The 24665-nt window shown below is 39.8% G+C and overlaps 1 protein-coding gene across 3 annotated transcripts; it reads left to right on the forward strand.

The window, feature by feature from the left end:
- The first annotated feature begins 15252 nt into the window (after nt 1–15252).
- Nucleotides 15253–23375, forward strand: Taf9b (TATA-box binding protein associated factor 9b). Of its 3 annotated transcripts, XM_028771424.1 has the most exons (7): nt 15253–15355; nt 15945–16026; nt 16477–16613; nt 16693–16827; nt 18168–18243; nt 20352–20462; nt 21535–23375. In XM_028771424.1, exons 1-7 carry the CDS (start codon nt 15305–15307, stop codon nt 21714–21716), a joined length of 774 nt encoding a protein of 257 aa, XP_028627257.1. In that variant the 5' UTR covers nt 15253–15304; the 3' UTR covers nt 21717–23375. The 3 variants fall into 3 exon arrangements, with proteins under 3 accessions (XP_028627257.1, XP_028627258.1, XP_028627259.1); XM_028771425.1 differs by lacking the exon at nt 20352–20462; XM_028771426.1 differs by lacking the exon at nt 16693–16827.
- Nucleotides 23376–24665: the final 1290 nt, after the last annotated feature.

A 24665-nucleotide genomic window follows, 5' to 3' on the forward strand; every position in this document is an offset into this window, starting at 1 on the left:
TTACAGCACTTGAGTAGCAGAGGCAAGTGGATTTCCATGAGTTAAAGGCTAACCAGAGCTACATAATGAAATCTCAAAAATTTGATTATAATCTTATAATAATCAGAAAATGCAGTAATGGCATAACAATAACTATATAGATGTTTGATACAGAAAAGAAACTATTTTAAAACTCTCAAATTTTGATCAATTGATTTTAAATAGAGACTAGCAAAACAATTCAAGGAAGAAATTACTTTCTGTCAACAAATGACACTGGGAGAACTGAATATCCACACCCAACAACATGAGTTTAGATTCTTATTTCACACCATACATTAAAAAGAATATAACTTTAAATATGAGGGTTAAAACTATAGCACTTTTAAAGGAAGTATAAGAAGAGCTTATAGACCTTCAGCTAGATACATCATCTTTGTATACGCCACGAAAATGCATAATATATTTTAAAATGGCAAATTAGATTCCTTCCAAGTTATTTTCTGAGCCTTATGTGCTGGGGCTATAGGTACATTGGTAAAAGTGCTTACCTTAAAAATACAAGGAACTAGTGAAGTCCTCAAAACCCGTGCAAAAACTGTCAGGTGAAGGCTATATACTTGTTGCAGTGCTGGAGAGATAGAGACATGCAGGTACCTTTGGTTCCGTGACTAGTCAGTCATTCTACCATACTTCATGAGTTTCAGGCTAATGAGAGATTCTGCATCAAAAATAAGTTGGCAGCATCTTAAGAATGATATCCAAGGTTGTCCTTTGGCTTCCACACACGAGCTCATTCTCACACACACACATGCATATTTGCACTTTTGCTTTTGGCTGGGGCAGACACATAGTTGGTCTGCTCCTGTGGAGATACTGAATCCTGAGCCATCCTAGAGGAATAATTGCACTCAGAACAGTGGGTAAGAACCCCATCTCACTCCCTATGCCCCAGAGTTATATCTGGGAACCAGGAATGTTCAGGACCCACCAGCTACCCAAACCCCACCCCTCCAGAATTTCACTTCCCTTCCGCCCATACCTGGTCATTTAGGCTGGAGCAGACACATAGCTAGTCTGCTCCTGTGGAGATACTGAATCCTGAGCCATCCAAGAGGAGCCACTGCACTAAGAGCAGCAGACACCTATCTGGTTTGCACTTGTGGAGACATCGTATCCTGGGCCATCCTAGAGGAACCACTGCAACTAGAGCAGAAGGATTTCCAGATCCCAGAGGTGGCCTGAGTCCCAAGAGTTCTTCCACCCAGGAGATTAGGATCATAAGACCACAGAGACATCGGGACTGTGAGGAGCTCTGACACAAGCAAGATAACAGGAAATACAGACTCCAGTCTTACACAGTGAGGGCAGGTAACACTAGAGTTAACCAGATGGTGAAAGGCAAGCCCAAAAACGTAAGCAACAGAAACCAAAGTTACTTGGCATCATCAGTACCCAGTTCTCCCAATATAGCAAGCCTTGGACACCCCATCACACCGGAAAAGCAGGATTCAGAATTAAAATCACTTCTCATGATGATGATAGAGGATTTTAAGAAGGACATAAGTAACTCCCTTAAAGAAATACAGGAGAGTACAAGTAAACAGGTAGAAGCCCTTAAAGAGGAATCACAGAAATCCCTTAAAGAACTGCAAGAAAACACAAAGAAGGAATTAAACAAAAACATTCAGGATCTGAAACTGGAAATAGAAACAATAAAGAAAGCTCAAAGGGAGACAACCATGGAGATAGAAAACCTAAGAAAGAGATCAGAAGTCATAGACGCAAGCATCATTAACCGAATACAAGAGATAGAAGAGAGAATCTCATGTGCAGAAGATACCATGGAAAACATTGACACAGCTGTCAAAGAAAATGCAAAATCCAAAAAACTCCTAACCCAAAACATCGAGGAAATCCAGGACACAATGAGAAGACCAAACCTAAGGATAATAGGTATAGATGAGAATGAAGATTCCCAACTTAAAGGGCCAGTAAATATCTTCAACAAAATTATTGAGGAAAACTTCCCTAACCTAAAGAACGAGATGCCCATAAACATACAAGAAGCCTACAGAACACCAAATAGACTAGACCAGAAAAGAAATACCTCCCGTCACATAATAATCAAAACATCAGATGCACAAAACAAAGAAAAAATACTAAAAGCAGTAAGGGAAAAAGGTCAAATAACATACAAAGGCAGACCTATAAGAATTACACCAGACTTCTCACCAGAGACTATAAAAGCCAGAAGAGCCTGGACAGACATCATACAGACCCTAAGAGAACACAAATCCCAGCCCAGACTATTATACCCAGCAAAACTCTCAATCACTATAGATGGTGAAACCAAGATATTCCATGACAAAACCAAATTTGCACAATATCTTCCCACAAACCCAGCACTTCAAAGGATAATTGATGGAAAACACCAACACAAGGAGGGAAACTACAACCTAGAAAAAGCAAGGAAGTAATTTTCCAACAACCCAAAAGAAGATAACTATACAAACATAATTCTACCTCTAATAATAAAAATAACAGGAAGCCACAATCATTTCTCCTTAATATCTCTTAATATCAATGGACTCAATTCCCCAATAAAAAGACACAGACTATCAGACTGGATACACAAACAAGACCCAGAATTTTGCTGCATACAAGAAATGCACCTCAGTGACAAAGACAGACACTACCTCAGAATAAAAGGATGGAAAACAATTTTCCAAGCAAACGGTCCCATGAAACAAGCTGGAGTAGCCATTCTAATATCAAATAAAATCGACTTTCATCCAAAAGTAATCAAAAAAGATAAGGAAGGACACTTCATACTCATCAAAGGAAAAATCTACCAAGGTGAACTCTCAATTCTGAGCATCTATGCTCCAAATGCAAGGGCACCTACATACATAAAAGAAACTTTACTAAAGCTCAAAACACACATTACACCCCACAAAATAATAGTGGGGGATTTCAACACCCCACTCTCAGCAACGGACAGATTATGGAAACAGAAACTAAACCGAGACACTTTGACATTAACAGAAGTTATGAACCAAATGGACTTAACAGATATCTATAGAACATTTCATCCTAAAACAAAGGAATATAACTTTTTCTCAGCATCTCATGGTACCTTCTCCAAAATAGACCATGTAATTGGTCACAAAACAGGCCTCTACAGATACAAAAAGATTGAAATAATCCCTTGCATCTTATCAGATCACCATGGACTAAGAGTAGTCTTTAATAATGACAAAACCAATGGAAAACCCACATGCACATTGAAACTAAACAACTCTTTACTCAATGATGACTTGGTCAAGGAAGAAATAAAGAAAGAAATTAAAGACTTTTTAGAATTTAATGAAAATGAGGACACATCATACCAAAACTTGTGGGACTCCATGAAGGCAGTGCTAAGAGGAAAACACATAGCTCTAAGTGCCTACAAAAAGAAACTGGAGAGAGCACACACTAACAACTTGACAGCACAACTAAAAGCTCTAGAACAAAAAGAAGCGAATACACTGAGGAGGAGTAGAAGGCAGGAAATAATCAAACTCAGGGCTGAAATTAACCAAATGGAAACAGAAAGAACAATACAAAATATCAACAAAACCAGGAGCTGGTTCTTTAAAAAAAATCAACAAGATAGATAAACCCCTAGCCAGATTAACCAGAGGGCACAGAGACAGTATCCAAATTAATAAAATCAGAACTGAAAAGGGAGACATAACAACAGAAACTGAAGAAATTCAAAAAAATCATCAGATCCTACTACAAAGGCCTATACTCAACAAAACTGGAAAACCTGGATGAAATGAACAACTTCCTAGACAGATAACAAGTACCAAAGTTAAATCAGGAGCAGATAAACCATCTAAACAGTCCCATAACCCCTAAGGAAATAGCAGCAGTCATTAAAAGTCTCCCCACCAAAAAAAAAAAAAGCCCAGGACCAGATGGTTTTAGTGCAGAATTCTATCAGACCTTCCAAGAAGACCTAATACCAATTCTCTTCAAACTATTACACAAAATAGAAACAGAAGGAACACTACCCAATTCGTTCTATGAAGCTACAATTACACTCATACCCAAACCCCACAAGGACCCGACAAAGAAAGAGAACTTCAGACCAATCTCCCTTATGAACATCGATGCAAAAATACTCAATAAAATTCTAGCAAACCGAATCCAAGAACACATCAAAACAATCATCCATCATGATCAAGTAGGTTTTATCCCAGGAATGCAGGGATGGTTCAATATTCGGAAATCCATCAATGTAATCCACTATATAAACAAACTCAAAGAAAAAAACCACATGATCATATCACTAGATGCTGAGAAATCATTTGACAAAATTCAACATCCCTTCATGATAAAAGACTTGGAAAGATCAGGAATTCAAGGCCCATACCTAAACATAGTAAGAGCAATTTACAACAAACCAGTAGCCAACATCAAACTAAATGGAAAGAAACTTGAAGCAATCCCACTAAGATCAGGGACTGGACAAGGCTGCCCACTCCCCCCCCCCCACCTATTCAATATAGTACTGGAAGTCCTAGCCAGAGCAATTAGACAACAAAAAAAACTCAAAGGGATACAAATAGGAAAGGAAGAGTTCAAAATCTCACTATTTGCAGATGATATGATAGTATACTTAAGTGACTCCAAAACTTCCACCAGAGAACACCTAAACCTGAGAAACAACTTCAGCAAAGTGGCTGGTTATAAAAATCAACTTAAACATATCAGTAGCCTTCCTCTACATGAAAGATAAACAGACTGAAAAAGAAATTAGGGAAATGACACCCTTCATAATAGTCACAAATAATAAAAAATACCTTAGTGTGAATCTAACCAAGGAAGTGAAAGACCTGTATGACAAGAACTTCAAGTTCCTGAAGAAAGAAATCAAAGAAGATCTCAGAAGATGGAAAGATCTCCCATGCTCATGGATTGGAAGGATTAATATAATAAAAATGGCCATCTTGCCACAAGCAATCTACAGATTCAATGCAATCCCCATTAAAATCCCAACTCAATTCTTCACAGAGTTAGAAAAGGAAACTCTCAAATTCATATGGAATAACAAAACCCCAGGATAGCGAAACTATTCTCAACAATAAAAGAACTTCTAGGGAATCACCATCCCTGACCTCAAGCTGTACTACAGAGCAATAGTGATAAAAACTACATGGCATTGGTACAGAGACAGGCAGGAAGATCAATGGAATAGAATTGAAGACCCAGAAATGAACCCACACACCTATGGTCACTTGATCTTTGACAAAGGAGCTAAAACTGTCCAGTGGAAAAAGGACAGCATTTTTAACAAATGGTGCTGGTTCAACTGGAGGACAACATGTAGAAGAATGAAAATTGATCCATTCTTATCCCCTTGTACAAAGCTCAAGTCTAAGTGGATAAAGGACCTCCACATAAAACCAGATACACTGAAACTAATAGAAGAGAAGGTGGGGAAGAGCCTTGAATACTTGGGCACAGGGGAAAAGTTCCTGAACAGAACACCAATGGCATATGCTTTAAGATCATAAATTGACAAATGGGACTTCATAAAATTGCAAAGTTTCTGTAAGGCAAAGGACACTGTCAATAGGACAAAATAACAACCAACAAATTGGGAAAAGATCTTTATCAATCCTTCATCTGGTAGAGGGCTAATATCCAATATATACAAAGAACTCAAGAAATTAGACTCCAGACCACTAAATAACCCTATTAAAAAATGGGGTATAGAGCTTAACAAAGAATTTTCAAGGGAGGAAACTCGAATGGCGGAGAAACACCTAAAGAAATGTTCAGTATCCTTAGTCACCATGGAAATGCAAATCAAAACAACCCTGAGATTCTACCTCACACCAGTCAGAATGGCTAAGATTAAAAACTCAGGTGATAGTAGATGCTGGCAAGGGTGTGGAGAAAGAGGAACACTCCTCCATTGTTGGTGGGACTGCAAGATGGTGCAACCACTTTGGAAATCAGTGTGGTGGTTCCTCAGAAAATTGGACATAGCATTACCTGAGGATCCAGCTATACCACTCCTAGGCATATACCCAGAAGATGTTCTAACATATAACAAGGACATATGCTCAACTATGTTCATAGCAGCCTTATTTATAATAGCCAGGAGCTGGAAAGAACCCAGATGTCCTTCAACTGAGGAATGGGTTAAAAAAATGTGGTATATTTACACAATGGAGTATTACTCAGCTATTAAAAACAATGAATTCGAGAGGTTCCTAGGTAAATGGATGGAAGTAGAAATTATCATCCTGAGTGAAGTAAGCCAATCACAAAAGAAGACACATGGTATTCACTCACTGATTATTGGATATTAGCCCAGAACCTTGAAATGCCCAAGATGCAACTCACAGGCCACATGAAGCTCATAAAGAAGGAAGACCAAGTGGGGGTGCTTCAGTCCTTCTTAGAAGGAGCAAGAAAATACTCAAGGGAGCAAGTATGGAGACAAAGTGAGGGACAGAAACTGAAGGATGGGCCGTCTGAAGACCATTCCACCTGAGTATCTATCCCATGTGCAATCACCAAAGGTAGATGCTGATGTGGAAGTCAGGAAGTGCATACTGATAAGAGCCTGATATGGATATCTCCTCAGAGGTCTACAAGAGTCTGACATATTCAGAGGCAGATGCTCACAGCTAGCCATTGATCATGGGGTTCCCAATGGAGGAGTTAGAGAGAAGACTGTTGGAGCTGAAAGGGTTTGCCCCATAAGGAGAGCAACAATACCAACCAAACAGAGCTCCCAGGGTCTAAACCACCAGTCTGGGAGCACTTAGGGAGGGATCCATGGCTTCAGCTGTATATGTGGAGGGCCCTACTGGGCATAGGTGGGAGAAGAGACCCTTGGTCTCATGAAGGCTGGACGGCCCAGGGGGTGGGAATTTGAGGGTGGGGAGGTGGGGTTGGGGGTGGGTAGGTAGGGGTACATCCGCAGAGAAGCAGGAGGTGGGGTGAGGGGGATAGGGGGTTCCTGGGTGGGTGGGGGATGGGGTAAGGGGATAACATATGAAATGTAAATAAAACATCCAATAAAAAAATTAAATTGTAAAAAAAATCCACACTTTTAATTTTTTCAAAGTCTACTTTTAAATGTTTTAAACTCCCTTGTAGCCCACCACCCACCAGAGGTAGTGGAAAAGGAAGGATATAGGAGAAATAGACCTGTTTTAAAATGTTCTTTGGAGCAATTCTCATCTGTGTTGTGTAGAAATCAGCAGTTCAGTTCACAGGTTAGCAGAGGAACTCGATCCACGCGCAAACATTTCACAGATACACACCAGCAGTCCAGTTCAATAGAGTCGGGATTGCAAACAGGAATAAGCAGTGGTTGCATGACCTAGTAGAGTCAGCCAGGCCTCAGCCTCAGTTAGAGTCAGCAGGAGGGACCAGGAGGGACAGCAGGAGTTCTCAGCTGTGTCTCTTTCTGGAAAGTGAAGATCAGCAAAGACTCAAGAGCCAGAAGTGTTAAACAGCTGGCTGTACTCCTATTTCTAGTCCTCCGAACAGCATGTGTCCTCCACGTGCCTCGCCTTAGCACATGCGTCTGTCTCAGCTGACATCACTTTGCCAATCAATCTGAGTCCACAGAAGTAGCAAGAAACTACAACACTCCACCACAAGTTTTTGGTATATTTCTGTCTATGGAGTCCTGACAAACACAGCTCAACTATGCAATGTAAGGCAGACCAATACATGTACATCGTTAGCAAAGAATCCTTCATTGCCTGCCCTTTCACGTGCTTGCTTTAGCAGAACATCCTCTCTCCTGTGTCTGCTTCAGCTAAAAGTTCCTTCACAAGTCTGCCTTAGCCTTTCACCTGTGTCCACTTGAGCTAAACGTTCCTTCATGTGTTTGTCCCAGCAAAACACCATCCAACCAACTTTCCAAAGAACCCTTAAATTTCCATTTCATACACTCGTAAGCATACACACACACACACACAAATGCACATACAGTAAAACTGAGAACACAGACTAGAAAATATTTGTAAATGTGATAGAAAATTTGTATCCAAAATGTAAGAGGTTCTTAAACTCCATTAAAAAAAAACTCAGCAATGAATTAAAATGATTAACTACTTGACTAAACAGATCATTCAGTTAGCAAATGCCAATTTCCTTTGAGTCAGTGTATATCAAGAAGATGACAGTAATGAGAAAAGAATGGATTTGCTTCTTGTAGGAAAAGAGAGCAGACAGGAGCTGAAGAGATGGCTCTGTGGTTAAGAGCACTGACTGCTCTTCTAGGAGGACCTGGATTTGATTTCCAGAACCCACATGATGGCTCAAAATCATTTGCACCTCCAGTCCTGGAGGATTCAACACTCTCTTCTAGGCCCCATTGCACTGTACACATGTGGTGCACAGACATGCATGCAAGTAAAATATCCAAACATAAAGTTTTGTGTAGGTGAGAAGCGGGAGGACATGCAACAAAGGTAACTTATGAGAGCATGGCAAAGGGCTGTCAGGAGAAACAACTTTACAATTGAGATTCATGACAAATCTGATATTCATGAAAGAACGACTTTTCAAGAGTTAAGTTAAAATGGGTAATAGGAGCTACTCCAAAGGAGGCATTTACTATTTGTGGGTCTTAATGACCTTTTTGTTTTGGTTTGGTTTTGGTTTGTGTGTGTGTGTGTGTGTGTGTGTGTGTGTGTGTGTGTATGTGTGTTTGAGGCAGGTTTCTCTGTCTAGCCCTGGCTATCCTAGAACTCACTTTGGAGACCAAGCTGTCCTTGAACTTACAGAGATCTGCCGGTTTCTGCCTCCCAAGTGCTGGAATTAAAGGCATGTACCACCACTGCCTGGCTGATTTTTTAATTTTTTCAATTTTTATTTTACATATAGGTGTTTTGCCTGCATGTATGTGCACCAGGTGTGTGCATGGTACCAATGAAGATAGAAAAGATTTTGGATCCCCTGGAATTGAAGTTACAGATAATTGTGAGCCACTGAAGTGCTCTTAAGTACTGATCTTCTCTCCAGTCCCCGACCTGGTTTTTATTCTGGATTTGAATAAAGTTATAAAGGGATCTTTGTTTTATAAGACTCTGGAATTAGTTTTCCTTAATACTATGGCCAATAAGAAAACGATATGGTCCCTCACTATGTACCATACAAACTCCTGTCAACCCTCAGTTCTTACCATAATAGAGGAGCCCCTTGATGTCACAGAATGCTTGTCTGGGACAATTCCTTTTTTTAACCAAAATCAGACCATGCAACTTCAACCCAAAATAATCCAATTTTCACTATAGCCAGGATTTTTCTCGTCAAACTCAGAGGAGTGTCAAGTGAGCATAGTCTAGTCTAGATGTAAGTTCATCTTTCATTCTCTTGTTCCAAAGTGTCCTCGTTAGGGTTTCTACTGCTGTGATGAAATACGCTGGCCAAAAGCAAACTGGAGACAAAGGGGTTTATTTGGCTTATACTTCCACATCAAAGCCCATTACTGAGGGAAATCAGGGCAGGAACTCAGAGTGGGAAGAGTCAGGAGCTGATGCAGAGGCCATGTAGTGGTGCTGCTTACTGACTTGCTCCTCATGGCTTGCTCAACCTGCTTTCTTATAGAACACAGGACCACTGGCCTGGAGATGGCATTACCCCCAGTGGGCTGGGACCTCCCCAGTCAATCCCTAATTAAGAAAATGCCTTACAGCTGAATCTTATGTATGTGTTTTCTCAATTAAGGTTCCCTCCTTTCAGATAACTCTAGCTGGTGTCAAGTTGGCATAAAACTGGCCAGCACACGGGTTTACTTGCTGAGCTATACTGCATAGGGTCCAGCACCAAACTGTAATACAGGCTATTATCAGAAATGAAATGTTTATTTATTCTTGTTACAGTTCTCAAAACCAAGAACTTATATTATGAAACTCGGTTTACTAAATTATGTCCCAAAATCCAAGTGGGTCTCTCTCAGAGAGTCAATTTGTCTTTTTTTTCTGCTTTTCCTATAGTATTTGTCTAAGTACAATGTAAAGTATTTGCCATAGTACAAATTTTCACTTGACTAGCCAAGGGAAATTAAGAGCTATGTGACTATCCATTGTAACAACTTTAGTTATTGAAGTACACTATTGTTATTTATTATTCTTGTTTTACTATAGATCATGGATTTTAACTAGTTTGTTCAGGCTTCCAGAGCAAAACAAGGCCATGTATGATTTCTGCTAGCTGCAGAGGGAAACAAGAAGCTCCCTTTTATACAATTCTCAATGAGGAAACTGCAATTCACAAAGTTTATATGAAGAGAGAATCAACCTTTGGTCCTTGAAGTTCTCCCAAATGACCTGTATGTTGGCTCATTTAAAAGAGCTTCAGGGTGGCATTCTGAAGAAAACATGATCTACTGGATGGATCCTAAATCTTTTTGACATAAGAAATCCTAGATAATGGATGAAGATAGCTGAGTTGGAAACAATGGCCAAATAAATAGATAAAAGATAAAACAACACTGTCTTGACGGTCAACACAACACAGATGATGTTTTCCATAGTGACTGTCACTGCTTTTTCCCCATACATACAAGCCTCACCTGAATCTGTCATGATAGAAGTCTCCCAGAGCCATTTCTGAATGTCTGATGTGGCCAGGATTGAAGTAAATTTTTCTAAAGCAAACCCAGTGTTGAAGTGGCCACAACTAGTGGTCTAAATTGCTGGAAGGGATTCCCCTTGGGTCATCTGTAGCTACACCAGGATCTTCCCCTAGAAATTTGAACTGGATCATAGTTTTCCAGGTAGTTGTGAGGTGCTTAAAGCAGTCAAAGCTGTATGGATGACAGTTGAGACAATTACCTAAGAAACAAGTGTTTGATTAATAGTTTGTGCAGCCTCTGAGAAAATGTCCAAGCTTTAGATGTGCTTGCCACCATGCTAATGGACATGCACTTCTAGAAGACTTGAAAATCCTGGACAAACAGTTTTATTCAAATCCAGCCTCCATTTTATCCTCAATCTGAGTTAGTCACTCAATTCCACTTCCTGAAAGTTGCCTGTAAGGCAGGGCATCAGAAAGGAAGAGTCAGATAGCTGGCCAACTGGATAGTCCAACTGCTGGTGTCTGAGGGCTTTTTGGTCACTTAAACGGAAAAGAAAACAGGTCTTGAGAGGCAGCTCTGCCATTCAGAGCACTTACTGCTATGGGTTGTGTGTACCACCCATATCAAATGGTTCGCAAAAATCTGTAACTCCCATTCTAGGAGGTCCAATGTCCTCTGGCCTTCACGAGCTCCTGCACTCAAGCGGTACATACAATCATGCAGGTACACAAAAATAATAAATGAATCCTTTAAAAAGAGAAAAGTGCAAAAACACTACAGGATCCTGACAACAAATACAAACCTGAAAATAACATATTTCTTCAATAAATATTACCTAATAGTGCTTAACTTCTAGCCAATTATTCATGATGGTGGTTGGGTCCTTCTGATCTTCCAGGACACGCACACTAGAATAGGAAGGACAATAACAAAAATAAAGCATACTTCATAATATAAAGAAAAGAATATAAAATTGGGCATGGTAGAAAGGGAAGTAGAAAGACATATGGAGACCAAATCCAGTTTGCTCGCCTCTCAGTAAGACTCCAATATTGAGTTGAAACCAACTGCAACCATGTAGATGCAGCAGTCAATGTCTGTAATTGCAGGATTTGGGCAGCTGAGACATGAAAACCACAAGTTTAATACCTGCCTGTGCTACATAGTGAGTTCAAAGCCACTGTAAAAAAAAAAAGTCAAGAAATAAAGAAAAGAACAATTGTTGAAATAGTTTAGATATTCAAAAATATATACAGTAAAGTGGATCAGATCTTACTACCAATCATACTTTCTACAAATGTTCCTTTTCATTTTTAGGAATGTATACTTGAACACAACGGAGTTTCACGCCGAGTAAATGGATTCATAAAGATATTAATAAAACTGTAGAAAATATATAACAAAATGTTGCTATTCTGTCCAAATACAAAGTACAGTTTGCTTAGTTGTGTTCATATTCAAATAACCTGCAAATATAAATTATAATATATTCTACTCAGTTTATAAACTACTAGCAAAGAAAATCATAAGATATTAACCAACTAGGTGTACTATATGCAAGTCTTCTATATAATTGTGATGAATAAGGATGTGATTTTCTTGTCTAGCATATTAAAGATTTCATAATGGAAGTTTTTGTGTACTTTCCAGTTTCTTAAAATGAACAGAGGTACCTGAAATGCTTCAGTTTCCATAAATAGAAGGAATAACTTACTTAAGACATGTGCCTGCAAAGTGATTAGCATAACAATTGGCCATAGAAAAGATATTAAAATGTTAGTCTGCTAAACATTCAAATTTTTATTAAGGTGGAAAAGAAAGAAATGCATTTAATTTAGAAACACACTGGGGATGACACTAGACAAAATTCAGAGATTTTTATGCTGTTTCTCCAAAAGAGCTTGATTTTGGAAGACCATGACCAAAGGTAACTTGGGCAGGAAAGGATTTATTCATCTTACAGTTGTACTCCATCATTCAGGGAAGTTAGGGACTGAAGTAGAGACAACAGAGGAGTGCTGCTTGCTGCCTTATTTCCCATTGCTTGCCCAGTCTGCTTTGTATACAACTAAGGACCATCTGCCTAGCAGTGGACCACCCACAGTGGCCTGAGCCCTCACACATCAATCATCAATGAAGAAAACACTCCAAAGACTTGCCTAAAGGCCAGTCTTAAAAAGGCATTTTGTCAGTTGAGGTTTTTTCTTCCAAATGATCCTGGCTTGTGTCAAGTTGTCAAAAAAAAAAAAACTAATCAGCATAGACATTATGTGTAGGTTGTGAAACATCTCTCATTCAAGAAAGAAAAAAGAGCTGTATTTGAAAATAAAATAGCTTCAGAGCACTCACAAGCATGTGTGAACGCTTAGCACACACACACACACACAAAGTTACCTGAAAAAGCATCAGGGTGAAACAGGACTCTCATTTCTTTACAGAAATTTCTCTAAATCTGTTTTTTGCTTTCCACAATTTCAGTTGCCTGTTGTCAACCATAATCCAAACTTATTAAATAAAAAATTCCAGAAATTAACAATCCATGAATCATAAATTGCAAGCTGTTCTCAGTAGTATGTTAAATTCTTGCGCCCTCCCATATTGAGCCATCACTTTGTCTGGTGCATTCCAGCTATATACAGATTCACCCATGAGCCAGTAACTATTTCAGTTGTCATATGAGCTACTGCAGCGCATGTGGGCAAATAACTGTTATTTTACTTAACAAATGGCCCCAAGGCACAAGATTAATAATTCTGGAAATTTGGATGCAGCAAAGTAAAATAAGGAAAAGACGATAGAAACAAGATATTCCTTATATTTTTCATAGACAATCTTTAAGTCAAAATTGTGGGAGTCAAGCAGTGCTTTTTCTTTTTTTAAATTGTTATATACTGTGTACAAACTACTCATTTACTAGTTTCTACTTGTTTTGAAAAGGTAATCCTTAGTTGTGAACATTGGTCAGCTGGTTTAAGAGTGGGGAAAAATGCTACGGAACAACGAAGGTTCACACTGGAAAATAAAGCATAGCTAAGGCACAGGGAGTTGGAGGGAGGGGGGATCAGGGGGCGTGGCGCTGGGGCGTGGCGCTGAGGCGTGGCGCTGAGGCGTGGCGCTGAGGCGTGGCGCTGAGGCGTGGGGCGTGGCTTGGGAGCCGTTAGCGTGTGTCCGGCAAGAGCGTCAAAGTTCAAGATGGCTTCCGAGGAGTCGGCTGCTTCGGAGGAGATTGCTGAGACATCGGATGAGGTAAACTGCCGAACCCAAACTTAAGGGTTCGCTAAGCCCCGAAATTTTAAATTAATATGTGAAAGATACTAGTGGAGAATTTTAAGTAAAACAGTATTTGTTATAACTAAGAGACCCCTTCAGGTGTGAGGAAGTGAAAGGGCCTTATTTGGGCAGCCTAGTTCTATAATCTTAGGAAGCAGTTGGCGGAAAGATGTTACCCTCATAGCTCTAGAACTAAATACCAAAGAAATGTGATGTAATTTTGTGAAGTCACCCTGATAGGACTTGTCGCTAATTAATGGGCTTAGTTATATCTAATCTAGGTGTCATGGCAACCTTTTCGAAGGCAGAAGAGGATAGAGCTGTTGATGAACGTAGGACTGGGATTCTCTGAGTCATTTTAAACTAGAGACCGTTAACTGATGCCTTCATAATTCTAAGGGTAGGGGAAGTAGATGCCATGGTGTGAATGCATAGTTCTCAAGCCCAGAGGCATTTGTAGAGGTCAGAGGTAGTCAGACTTGTCTTGCTGGAAGAGCGTTTAACTGTTCTGATCCTTTGTTTTCCGGTCCCTATGCCTAACATATTCAGGAAAAAAAATATGGAAGTGGGAAATCTGGGAGACAAGAAAAAGTCCAGTTTCCACCTCAGCGGTTGGAGCCCCTCAGACCGTGAGGACCAAGGGAAGCAGGTGCCTTTGTAGGCTTGACCAAATCCCTGCGTGTGAAAAATAGTGTCTGTTGCAGTGATTTTTCAACCTTCGAAATGCTGTAGCCTTTAATGCAGTTTCTCAGGTTGTGGTAACCCCTAGCCATAAAATTATTTTCGTTTCTACTTCATAGCTGTAATTTTGTTACTGTTATGAGTTGTAATGTAAACAATGTAAATGTGTTTTTGTAAATATCTGATATGCAACCCCTCTGAAAGGGCAGTTCGACCCTGAAGAAGTCGCAACCCACAGGTGGAAAACCTCTGGTCTATTGGGTAAGGTTGCCAGATTTGAAAAAGATTTCATAATGCCCAGTTAAATTTGAATGTCAGCTAAGCAGCAACTAATTTTGTAGTATCAGTATGGCCTGTGTCAATGTGGTGATACACATTCGTTGTTACTGTGATATTCAAATGTAACAAGCTGTTGTGTTTGCCAGAACCTTGTTCACGCAGAGACAGAGTGGAGGAAGAGCCTGTGAGGGAATTCCAGTAAACTCAGAGGACCAGTGGTCATTAAGCGGGAGTGAGGGGAGCTGGAGATGAGTGGTGCAAGGTCGATGAGCGTTGCTAGGGCGACTTCTCTGCTCCTCTCCACCTCAGAGCCTCGATGGAGCCTGGGTAGCCAAGCCCACACAGGTGGGGGCTGGCGGCTGTGAAGCCGCCCACGCCGAGGCGCTGCATGCTAAGACCGCCTTCCATCCCCCACAGGGGTGGAGCCTGGTCGAGGTGGAAACCGCCTGCAGCTCTATCTCCGTGGTTGAGGAGCCGCCAGAGAAAATGGAGCCGAGCAAGATGGCGCCTGTGAAGAACGCTCCGAGGGATGCCTTGGTGAGCGCGAGGGGAGCGGGGACCTGGCGCACTCGGTGGCATTGGGACCTGTGAGAAAGGCCAGACCCAACGCCTGGAGGGGGATGGGTAGGGGGGCTCACACGCCGTTTGCAGCTGGGAGAAGCGACTGGGAAAGGGAAAATGGGGTTCCCCTATGCCCGGGGCGCCGTCCGTGTTCCTGGGGAGCCCCTCAAAAGGGCTGCCGCGGGGCTTTGTCTCACTGACCCGAGGCTGCCCCCACCCCCAAGTCTGCAGCCTCCTCGCTTCACTATGAGCCCTAACTGCGACATGGGTTTTGATGCTAGCTTCCCTCACTGACAGATCCGAAAATGACAGCCAGCTGGACCCCCCCCCCACCTCTGCCTGGAAAGCCCGTAAAGGCCGGCCACTCATGTGCCTTTGCTCTCACCCTTGCTAAAAGTTTTCAGCAAGAGCATATGACTAATTTTGTGTGATTACTGACAGACACGCACTGGGAGAGGCACAAGAAGGAGCAGTTTGCTACATATAAAAATATGCCTTCGGTCCAGCCTTGATTTCGTTCACTTACATCGCGCGTCTGGCATTTTGTTTTTATTTGAATCCACAGGTGATGGCACAGATCCTGAAGGATATGGGAATCACAGAGTATGAGCCAAGGGTTATAAATCAAATGTTGGAATTTGCTTTCCGTAAGTTAAATAAATAAATAAATACACCCAAACCTGACCTCATGAATTAGAAAAGATCGTTTGCTGTAACACTTCAAACCAAAATCAGTTGTTACTAATCTAGAAATGAGTAAAGCACTAAAAAGGAGCACAAGTTAAGGGACAGTAGTAATTAAATATGGCGTGTCCGCTTATGTAAAGCATGTGAATAGGACAATTAGTTATTAAAACCAAAATTCACAAATGTTCCAGAAATTACTGGAACCTTTTAAAACAAGGGGGCATAAATAGTAAGATGCCTTTAGGTTAGTCTTGGTGATGCATACTGTAATGTAGCCCTTGAGAAGGAGAGGCAAGGGGATCAGGAGTTCAGGTATCCCTTGGCTACATTGTGAGACTAGTATAGGCTAGTTAAGATCCTGCCTTGAAATAGCTTCATTCGTTTAAGATAAAACTATTTTGCTCTTAAAGGATATGTGACTACAATTCTGGACGATGCAAAAATTTATTCAAGCCATGCTAAGAAAGCTACTGTTGATGCAGATGATGTGAGACTGGCAATCCAGTGTCGAGCTGACCAATCTTTTACCTCTCCTCCTCCGAGAGATGTGAGCAAACGTTTATTTGCAGTTATTCTTACTTACACTTTAAAAATTATATTTCTAAATGAGGATTTTTCTCTGTTAGTTTTTACTGGATATTGCAAGGCAGAAGAATCAAATGCCTTTGCCACTGATTAAGCCATATGCAGGACCTAGACTGCCACCTGATAGATACTGCTTAACAGCTCCAAACTACAGGCTGAAGTCCTTAATTAAAAAGGTAAGATTTTCTGGACAGGTGTAGTAGCTACTGCCTGTAGTTCCAACAGTAGGGATGCTGAGGCAGAATTAGGAGTTCAAGGCTATCTTAGGCTACATGGACTGCTAATGTCAAAAGGGGGGACAGGGGAGTTTCAGTTAGCTTATGGAGTTTTTTTTTCATTAGTTTGTTTATTCACTTTACATCCAGATGCTCCTCCTTCTTCCATTCCCCCAACACACACACAGCTCCTTCTCTCCTCATCCCTCCTCCCCTTCTCCTCTGAGAAGGGGAACCGCCTTGGGCATCCCCCCACTCTGGCACATCAAGTCACTACAAGGACTAGATGTACCTTCTCCCACTGAGGCCAGACAAGGCAGCACAGTTAGGGGAACAGGATCCACAGGCAGGGAACAGACTCAGGGACAGCCCCCACTCCAGGTGTTGGGAGACTCAAATGAAGACCACATTGCATGTCTGCTACATATGTGCAGGGGGCCTGGGGCCAGCCCATCCTATCACTTTGGTTGGTGGTTCCGTCTCTGGGGGTCTCCACGTATCCAGATTAGTTGATCTGTCTGTCATACAGAGTCCCTGTCCCCTACAGGTCCCTCAAGCTTAGTCTTTTAAAGGGTTGAAGTAATAGGTAAACTTATAGAAAGTCAAATTCCTATAGAAGCACAGTAAAGGTTAAAATAATTCTTGGATTTTTTTCAGAGCTAGAAGGAATTTTATTATTTCATCTAATCCAGTGGGAATTTTTCTTATCATACAACTGAACCTGAACTCATGGAGTCAGGGACAAAGCTAGGACTGAGTCCCAGATCTGGTAGCTCACAAACCTTCTACCTTGCCATAGATTTCTGTGTGTGACATCCAATAATGAAGTGAATGATATGCCATTTGTAACTAGACTTTTTTCAGACATATGACCTAAAGCTCTCTGAGCACTGAAAAGAGAACTCTCCATCTTGGGCCACCCTTGTTTTCTGAAATTCTGCTATAAGACAGTTTTAATTTAGTCAGAGTTAAGACACTGACTAGTTAAAATCCAATATTATAATACAAGTGAGCATTTGTCTGCCTTAAACATACAGAATTAATAGGGTCCTATTATGGATATATGGATGGATAGATGGATGGATGGATGGATGATGCAAAAACTCCAAATAATTGGTTTGAAAGCAGGAGAGTTCAGTCCTCAGCATCATGACAAAAAGAAAAAGAAAACACAATAAAATCAAATCTTTTTGCATTGGATCATCCATTAATAACCCACATCGACAGTTAAAATTTTACTCTTCATCGAGTTTAAGTGTCAAAACTTACCATCAAAACTAACTTGTTTTTAAATTCCCTAGGGACCTAACCAAGGAAGACTCGTTCCTAGATTAAGTGTTGGTGCAGTCAGTAGCAGACCTACTACTCCTCCTGTAGGTAAGTGAAGGGGAAAATAGCCTTTCTAAACAGTAAAAACAGCCTCTCAGCATTTGCTTTTGAACCATAACCTAAGTCAAAATGGGAGTCATAAACCACTGATAATTTTATTCATCCTCTGGTAAAAATATGAACATGTTTTTCAGAGTCATACAACTAGATTCAATGATTTAAAAAAAAAAACCACAAAGACTGACTTATCCAAAATGACATTGGCCTATCCCTTGTTCATATAAACTGTGATCCAGAAACTCTTTATTCTTAGCTGTTTCTACATTCTATGTTCAGGTCTCCAAACACACCCATGCCAGCTACCTACTTAGATAAGAACTTAACAAATGTCTCAATAAAGTGGGTATAGGTTCAAAGATTGTTAGAATATACAAAACATTCAACATTCTTAAAAATAGTCTTTAATACTTACCTTTTTAAAACAGTAAAAGGACCAGCCTGGGTAGCGTAGACAAACCCCATCTCAAAAAAGAAAATCATACTAATTATCCTGTATTGAGAGCCCTCAAAGCTGTGTCCTGAACTCCATTTGATAACTCTCCATTTTACTGTGGATATTTCTGACATACACTGTTCCAAGCCTCTTACATTTCTATGTCCAAGGTTTAGAATCAAACACTTTTCCAAAGAGCCTTAGGTCTTTTTAGAGAATGGTAACCATTATTTGTAATGTTTTTTTTTTAATTAAGGAGTTGGGCAGTGGTGGCATTTGGGAAGCAGAGGCAGGAAGGATTGTTCTGAGTTCAAGGCCAGCCTGGTCTACAGAGTGAGTTCCAGATCAGCCAAGGGTACACACAAAGGAACCCTGTCTCAACTCAAACCACTATCCCTCAAAAGGAAAAATTAAGTTTTCTGACTTTTTTCATGATTTTCAGAAAAAAAAATCCTCTTCTTTTTACTTGTATTAATTTCATGACTCTTACTGTCTTTAACTTGAGTCTTATAGGTTTCATTATACTTCTAGTATAAGACTAATTTTTTTAAAACTGAGTCTTCCTCTATAACCCAGGATAGCCTTAAACTTGCTATCCTTCAGTCTTCTGCGTATTCAGATTTCACTTGAAGAATACTGCCCAGCTAGATTTGACCCTTGAGGTGTGAACAATCTCTCTATATTCTCAGGATATAAATGTACATGCCAGCATTTTTAAACTATTATCAGTTAGGTGTGTAGCTCCAATAATCCACATATGGCCTCCTATGAATAGAAATTTGCACATAAAAATCTGTGTAACTTTTCAGTCAAGTACTTCTTACCTGTATAATCACATCAATTAAGGGAAACTTAAAACTTAAAACATCAAATTTTTGCTTTTTTTGAAAGTTATCTGTGTTGCCCAGGCTTGTCTTAAATCCTCAACTGAAGTGTTCCGCCTGACCCTGCCTCCAGCTAGCACAGCTAGACAGGTGTGTACTACTGCACTTAAGAATAACAGGGCATAGTGATCAGTTACACGTAACATGCAAGGAAGCCCATTTCAGTATCAGTTGCTTTTTTACATTACTAGCCATCTGTTAAACATTTAGAGTTTAACCACCTAGAAAATAAGTCTTAATCCAAACTTTCTATTTAAACACTCAATCTTTAAAACTGAGCAAACTTACCTTTTTGGGTTTTGTTGTTTTTTATTATTTTATTTATTTACATTCCAAATGTTACCTCCTTTCCCAGTTCCCCCTCCCAGAGTTCTTCACCCATCCCCCCTCCCTTTGCTTCTGAGAGGGTGTTCCCCCCACCCACCCACTTCATGTACCCATCCCCCCACCTCACTCCCCCTCCAGCATCCTCCTTTCCTGTGACATCAATGACTTTTTATTTTATTTTATTTTTCAATTACTTTTTATTTTAAAGCACAGGAAACATATTTACACTAAGGAAAAGTGAGGGGGAAACTCCCCAGAATAAGAGAGGGGTTACAGGGGAAGAATACCCATTATAAAGATCTTAAATTACTCTGCCTTCTTTTCTAATGATACTTTCTCATCACCTATCAGCCCTCTGCACTTTGAAGGTGTATTCCTACAAGCTATGGACTATAGAGTATGAATGTGCACTAAGTCATCTAACTAGTATGATCTGTTCATTTCAACTATAGCACCCCCACAAGCAGTATCTGTCCCAAATAAGGTTTCAACTCCAGTGTCAATGACAAGCCAAAGATTTGCCATGCAGATTCCACCTTCTCAGTCCACATCTGCCAAACCAGGTAACGTGATACAGAAGAGGAGATGGAATTCATGAGTAATTCTTAATTATACAACAGTTTGTTTCAGTGTAGGAAGACTTTTTTTTTAGTGTCACAGCAGGAAGGTGATAGGTAAAGCTGCAAGCCAGGGTTCTTCCAGCAATGTCTGTATGATTGCATGAAGTTTTACATATACCTAAAATTTCAGGAGGGTGGCATATTGAGGTGCTCATCAAACTCTAAAATACTATAAACTAAAGAAATTGGGGTTCACAGATCTAAGATGTATGTCTTCAGGGAAAAGCACTTTGAATAAAAACCCAAAACACTGATACAGTTTAGGGATGCACTTGTATGATCCCAATGTAAATGAGAATAAAAATGTGCCTTTACTCATGTCATAGGTGGCAGCTGTGATTGGACTAATGTAAAGAGACTGCTGGCACAGCACTTTACTAATATGTGTGTTTAGGCTGCACATCTTTTGAAACATATCTCCATAAAAGAAACAACTTACATAAAAGTTGGGGCAGCAAAGTGGCTCTTGGGTAAGGGTACTTGCCACCAAACTTCATGACCTGGGTTCAGTCCCCAGGACTCCCATTGTAGAAAGAGAACTGACTCCCCCCAAAAGTTGTCCTCTGACCTCCATATGTGTTCCATGGTACATACACACCTGCACACATGCACACACACATAAATAAATGTAATTGTTTTAGAAAATGCCCTATAAAAGAAGCATGTCTCTTGGCCTTGCACATGAATCCAGTGTACTAAAGCAAATTTAAAATTCAGGTAATTAAAAATAAAACAAAATTTTGTTAATTCTGCAATAATAGGTTTAGAGAGATTTAATATTTATGTATACATATATCTAAACATCCTTATGCCTGGTAAATATCACTATTGGAAAATTTAAGATAAAAATCTTTAAAGATTGAATTCCACCGTTAGCAATTACCTGTCTCTTCTATGATGTAGTTATGTACTATGCTATTGAAACTCATCTAAAATTACATTCTGCTTTGTTGTCTACTTTTGGATCATGGGTAATTCACATCTGGGGGGTGGGGGGGGTCTCTTCTGTTTACAGCTCCTGCATCGACTTCAGTCCAAAATGTTCTGATCAATCCTTCAATGATTGGGCCCAAAAATCTTCTCATTGCCACCAACATGGTTTCCTCACAGAGCACAGCCACCGACTCAAACCCACTAAAGAGGAAGCATGATGATGATGATGATGATGATGATGATGATGATGATGACACTATGTAAGAAATAGTCTGGTCTGATACATTAACATTTTCGTGTGTTTGGGCCCATATGGTGGACTCAACAGCCTAGGTCTTCGTAAGTTTTATCTTAGAAATGTAGTGGCAGTATTTTTCACATTAGTTACATCTGGTAGGTTGTTACAATGCATACAAATGTTTTCTCAGTAGGCTTCAGGTATACAAGTACTTGCTTCTAGACAGCTTCATTAAATGTCGAGTCTCACCATGGCAGCTCTATTTTTAGAAGCAGTTTTCCGCTATGTGTCACTGACCGCAGCTGACAGCAGCGCTTGGATTTCAGATCCTGGTCTCATTTACATTTAAACAGGACTTTTTTTTTTGATAGTGAACTATTCACATTGTCACTTTTTTGACCAAATCTCTCAATTTAGGAAACTTTTTTTTGAAACAATGGATTTAGAAGTGTGCTAAACCCATTTTGAGTATATTTGGGTTTTAGTCTTTCCTAATTCCCTATCTAGATCTAGTTAGGTTTTTGTTCCCACCTCTCATCGCCTTAAGTCACTTGCCATTGCACTTAAATTTAATAGACTGTGACTGGAATTTGTAATATGCCCTAAATGCCTGGCACTCTGGAGTTCCCTTGAACTTGAGTGTCTGCATTTGCTCTTTCTCACTCCATAACAGAGCATTTGGGTCTCAGCCCTTGCCTTTCATGCCTATTAGTCTAGCTCTTCTCATTGATTGGCAGTTTTGCATCAATTACATTCAGTTGCATTCCAAGTTGCTAGCTTCACAGTCTTTCATGTTTATAATTTAAGATATAACTTAAAACCTGCCTTGGTAAGTAATTTACACTGGACCCAGACAAAACCAGTGAAGAGCTTTGTTGTTTTTCTTACCACCTGCATATGCTTTGGTCACTACTGCTTGAACCAGTCCGTTGGTTTCATTCAGATCACCTTTCTAGTTTGCTGCTGAGGTTGCCACACATAAGATGGGATCAAGCCTGAAGGAAGATTCTAATGATTCTCTTTCCCTATCAGGCCAACAGGGAAAACAGATTAGTGTCATCATCTGACTCCATTTAAGTACCCTACAGAATTTCCCAACCATATTTCTATACACTTTGCTTTTATAAATACCTACAAGACTCATTGGAAACAGCAAAGCTTTTTTCATATAAGAACCTTTTTAATTTGGTTTAAGTTCCACATAGCCAATATCAGAAAGAAATTTCTGAAACTTTCATGTCACTTAAAATTTATAGCCATGGATCATCAAAATTTACTAATTATCAACATAGGATGGTGTTTGACACATGAAATAGATGAGTAACAAGACAGAAATATTTCATGTCAGTTTGAATTGTCTAGGAAGGTTAGGGAAAGCTGATCTGTTCAGTATCATAAGAGAAATGTGTAGTATACAACACAGATGTCAGGACTTGAATGTTCTCAGGGAGGCAGAATACCAGAAAGCCTAGGTTCTAGTATTAGTTTCATTTACCAACAATGTGACCTTACTTTACCTCTGAGCCTTGTTCTCACTTGTAGTAGGGAAATAAAATAACATCTACCCTGCCTACCTCACAGGGATGTTGTGAGGGTTTAGCTAGTGTGTGTGAAAGTTCAAGATTGTAAAAGCTATATAATTATTAATGTATGTTTCAACGTTATTAATAAAAATTTAACTTTAATCAGTGACCTTTCATTTTTTGACTGAAGGGATTCAAGGAAAGTGACTAAGGCATCAGTGTAGTGATTCAGAGCTACTGATGTTGCTAGGAATTAGCATTTGACTCATGGTAAAGAAAATAATGAAAATCAAATATGGCTTTAAGTCTTACAAACTTAAGATGCTCTTTAGTGGGAATTTGTACATGTATAGAACCTTGTACTGAACTAAAACTAGTCTTAAGAAGGTTGTTTCTGGGAAGGGAAGTCAGGAGACAGCTAAATGGTGCCTTATCACTCACTAGATACCCTTTTTTTGATTACATATAAACCTATAATAGGGTATGAAAAAGCAGGAGACAATGGGCACTGGGGATAGGGGTCTGGCTGGATCAGGATCACGTGTTTAGGGCTAGGTCAAACAGTATTGTAAAATTCTTGTAATTCTACATACGCATGCATGCATGCACGCACGCACGCGCACACACACACAGCCCTCAGAAGCCCAAATTTGAATTCATTTATAACATGGGGAGTAGGTGGAAACATTCAAGGTGATTTTACTTAAAATACATGTCTATAACATTTATCATTAACTAATTAACATTAGTAATTTTTATATTAAATCTGGAAGCACAACCTTGTCAGCCTGGGCTACACAGTAACTCCAAAATAAGAATAAACAGAGGGGAAAATGAAATTAAGGATTTCCAAGCAAAAATCCCTGCAACACCTATCCAATGTAGGGCAGCCAAGAACTGGAACAGAGAGGCACCAAGGATTCCAGCAGATTTCTAAACTTAAAAAAAAAACTATCTGATGTGTTCACATATACTATAGTGTTCATATAGTGGGTGTTGGAATGAGTCGGTAGCATTAAAAAACTGGGGAAATTATTGTTTTATTTTTCTATTTTTAAATAGGTCTCACTTGGTGGCCTTCATATGTATTAGGATCAAAGTGCACCATGCCCAGCAAAAAAAGAAAAAAAGAAAATTAAAATGACAAAAATATAGCATACTAAAAACATAAATAAAGGGTACTTATAATCATAACTTAAACCTTACGGTTTGAGACAGGGTCTCATATAGACCAGACTGGCCAAACTCATGTATCCAAGGATGAACTTGTCTCTCCTCCACGCCACCCAGTGGTGAGATTATAATCAAACACCAGGCCCAGAATCTTCATAATGTAAACTTCTGGTCCAATTAGAACACTGGCAAACCACTGAGAATAAAGTGTATAAGGAACAGAGGCTGATGATCTCATTCTTCAGGCTATGACACACATTTGGAAACCACAGTACTTAG

Source organism: Grammomys surdaster, unplaced genomic scaffold (genome assembly GCF_004785775.1).
Source record: "Grammomys surdaster isolate TR1022 unplaced genomic scaffold, NIH_TR_1.0 207, whole genome shotgun sequence".
In the NCBI taxonomy this organism is placed as follows: domain Eukaryota; kingdom Metazoa; phylum Chordata; class Mammalia; order Rodentia; family Muridae; genus Grammomys; species Grammomys surdaster.

Excerpts from the sequence above, each read along its gene's own strand:
- Taf9b (XM_028771424.1), top strand. The coding sequence starts at position 15,305 with ATGGAGCCGAGCAAGATGGCGCCTGTGAAGAACGCTCCGAGGGATGCC. Across the intron at positions 16,027-16,476 it reads AATGTTGGAATTTGCTTTCC|GATATGTGACTACAATTCTG; the intron begins GTAAGTTAAATA and ends TTGCTCTTAAAG. Across the intron at positions 18,244-20,351 it reads ACCTACTACTCCTCCTGTAG|CACCCCCACAAGCAGTATCT; the intron begins GTAAGTGAAGGG and ends TTTCAACTATAG.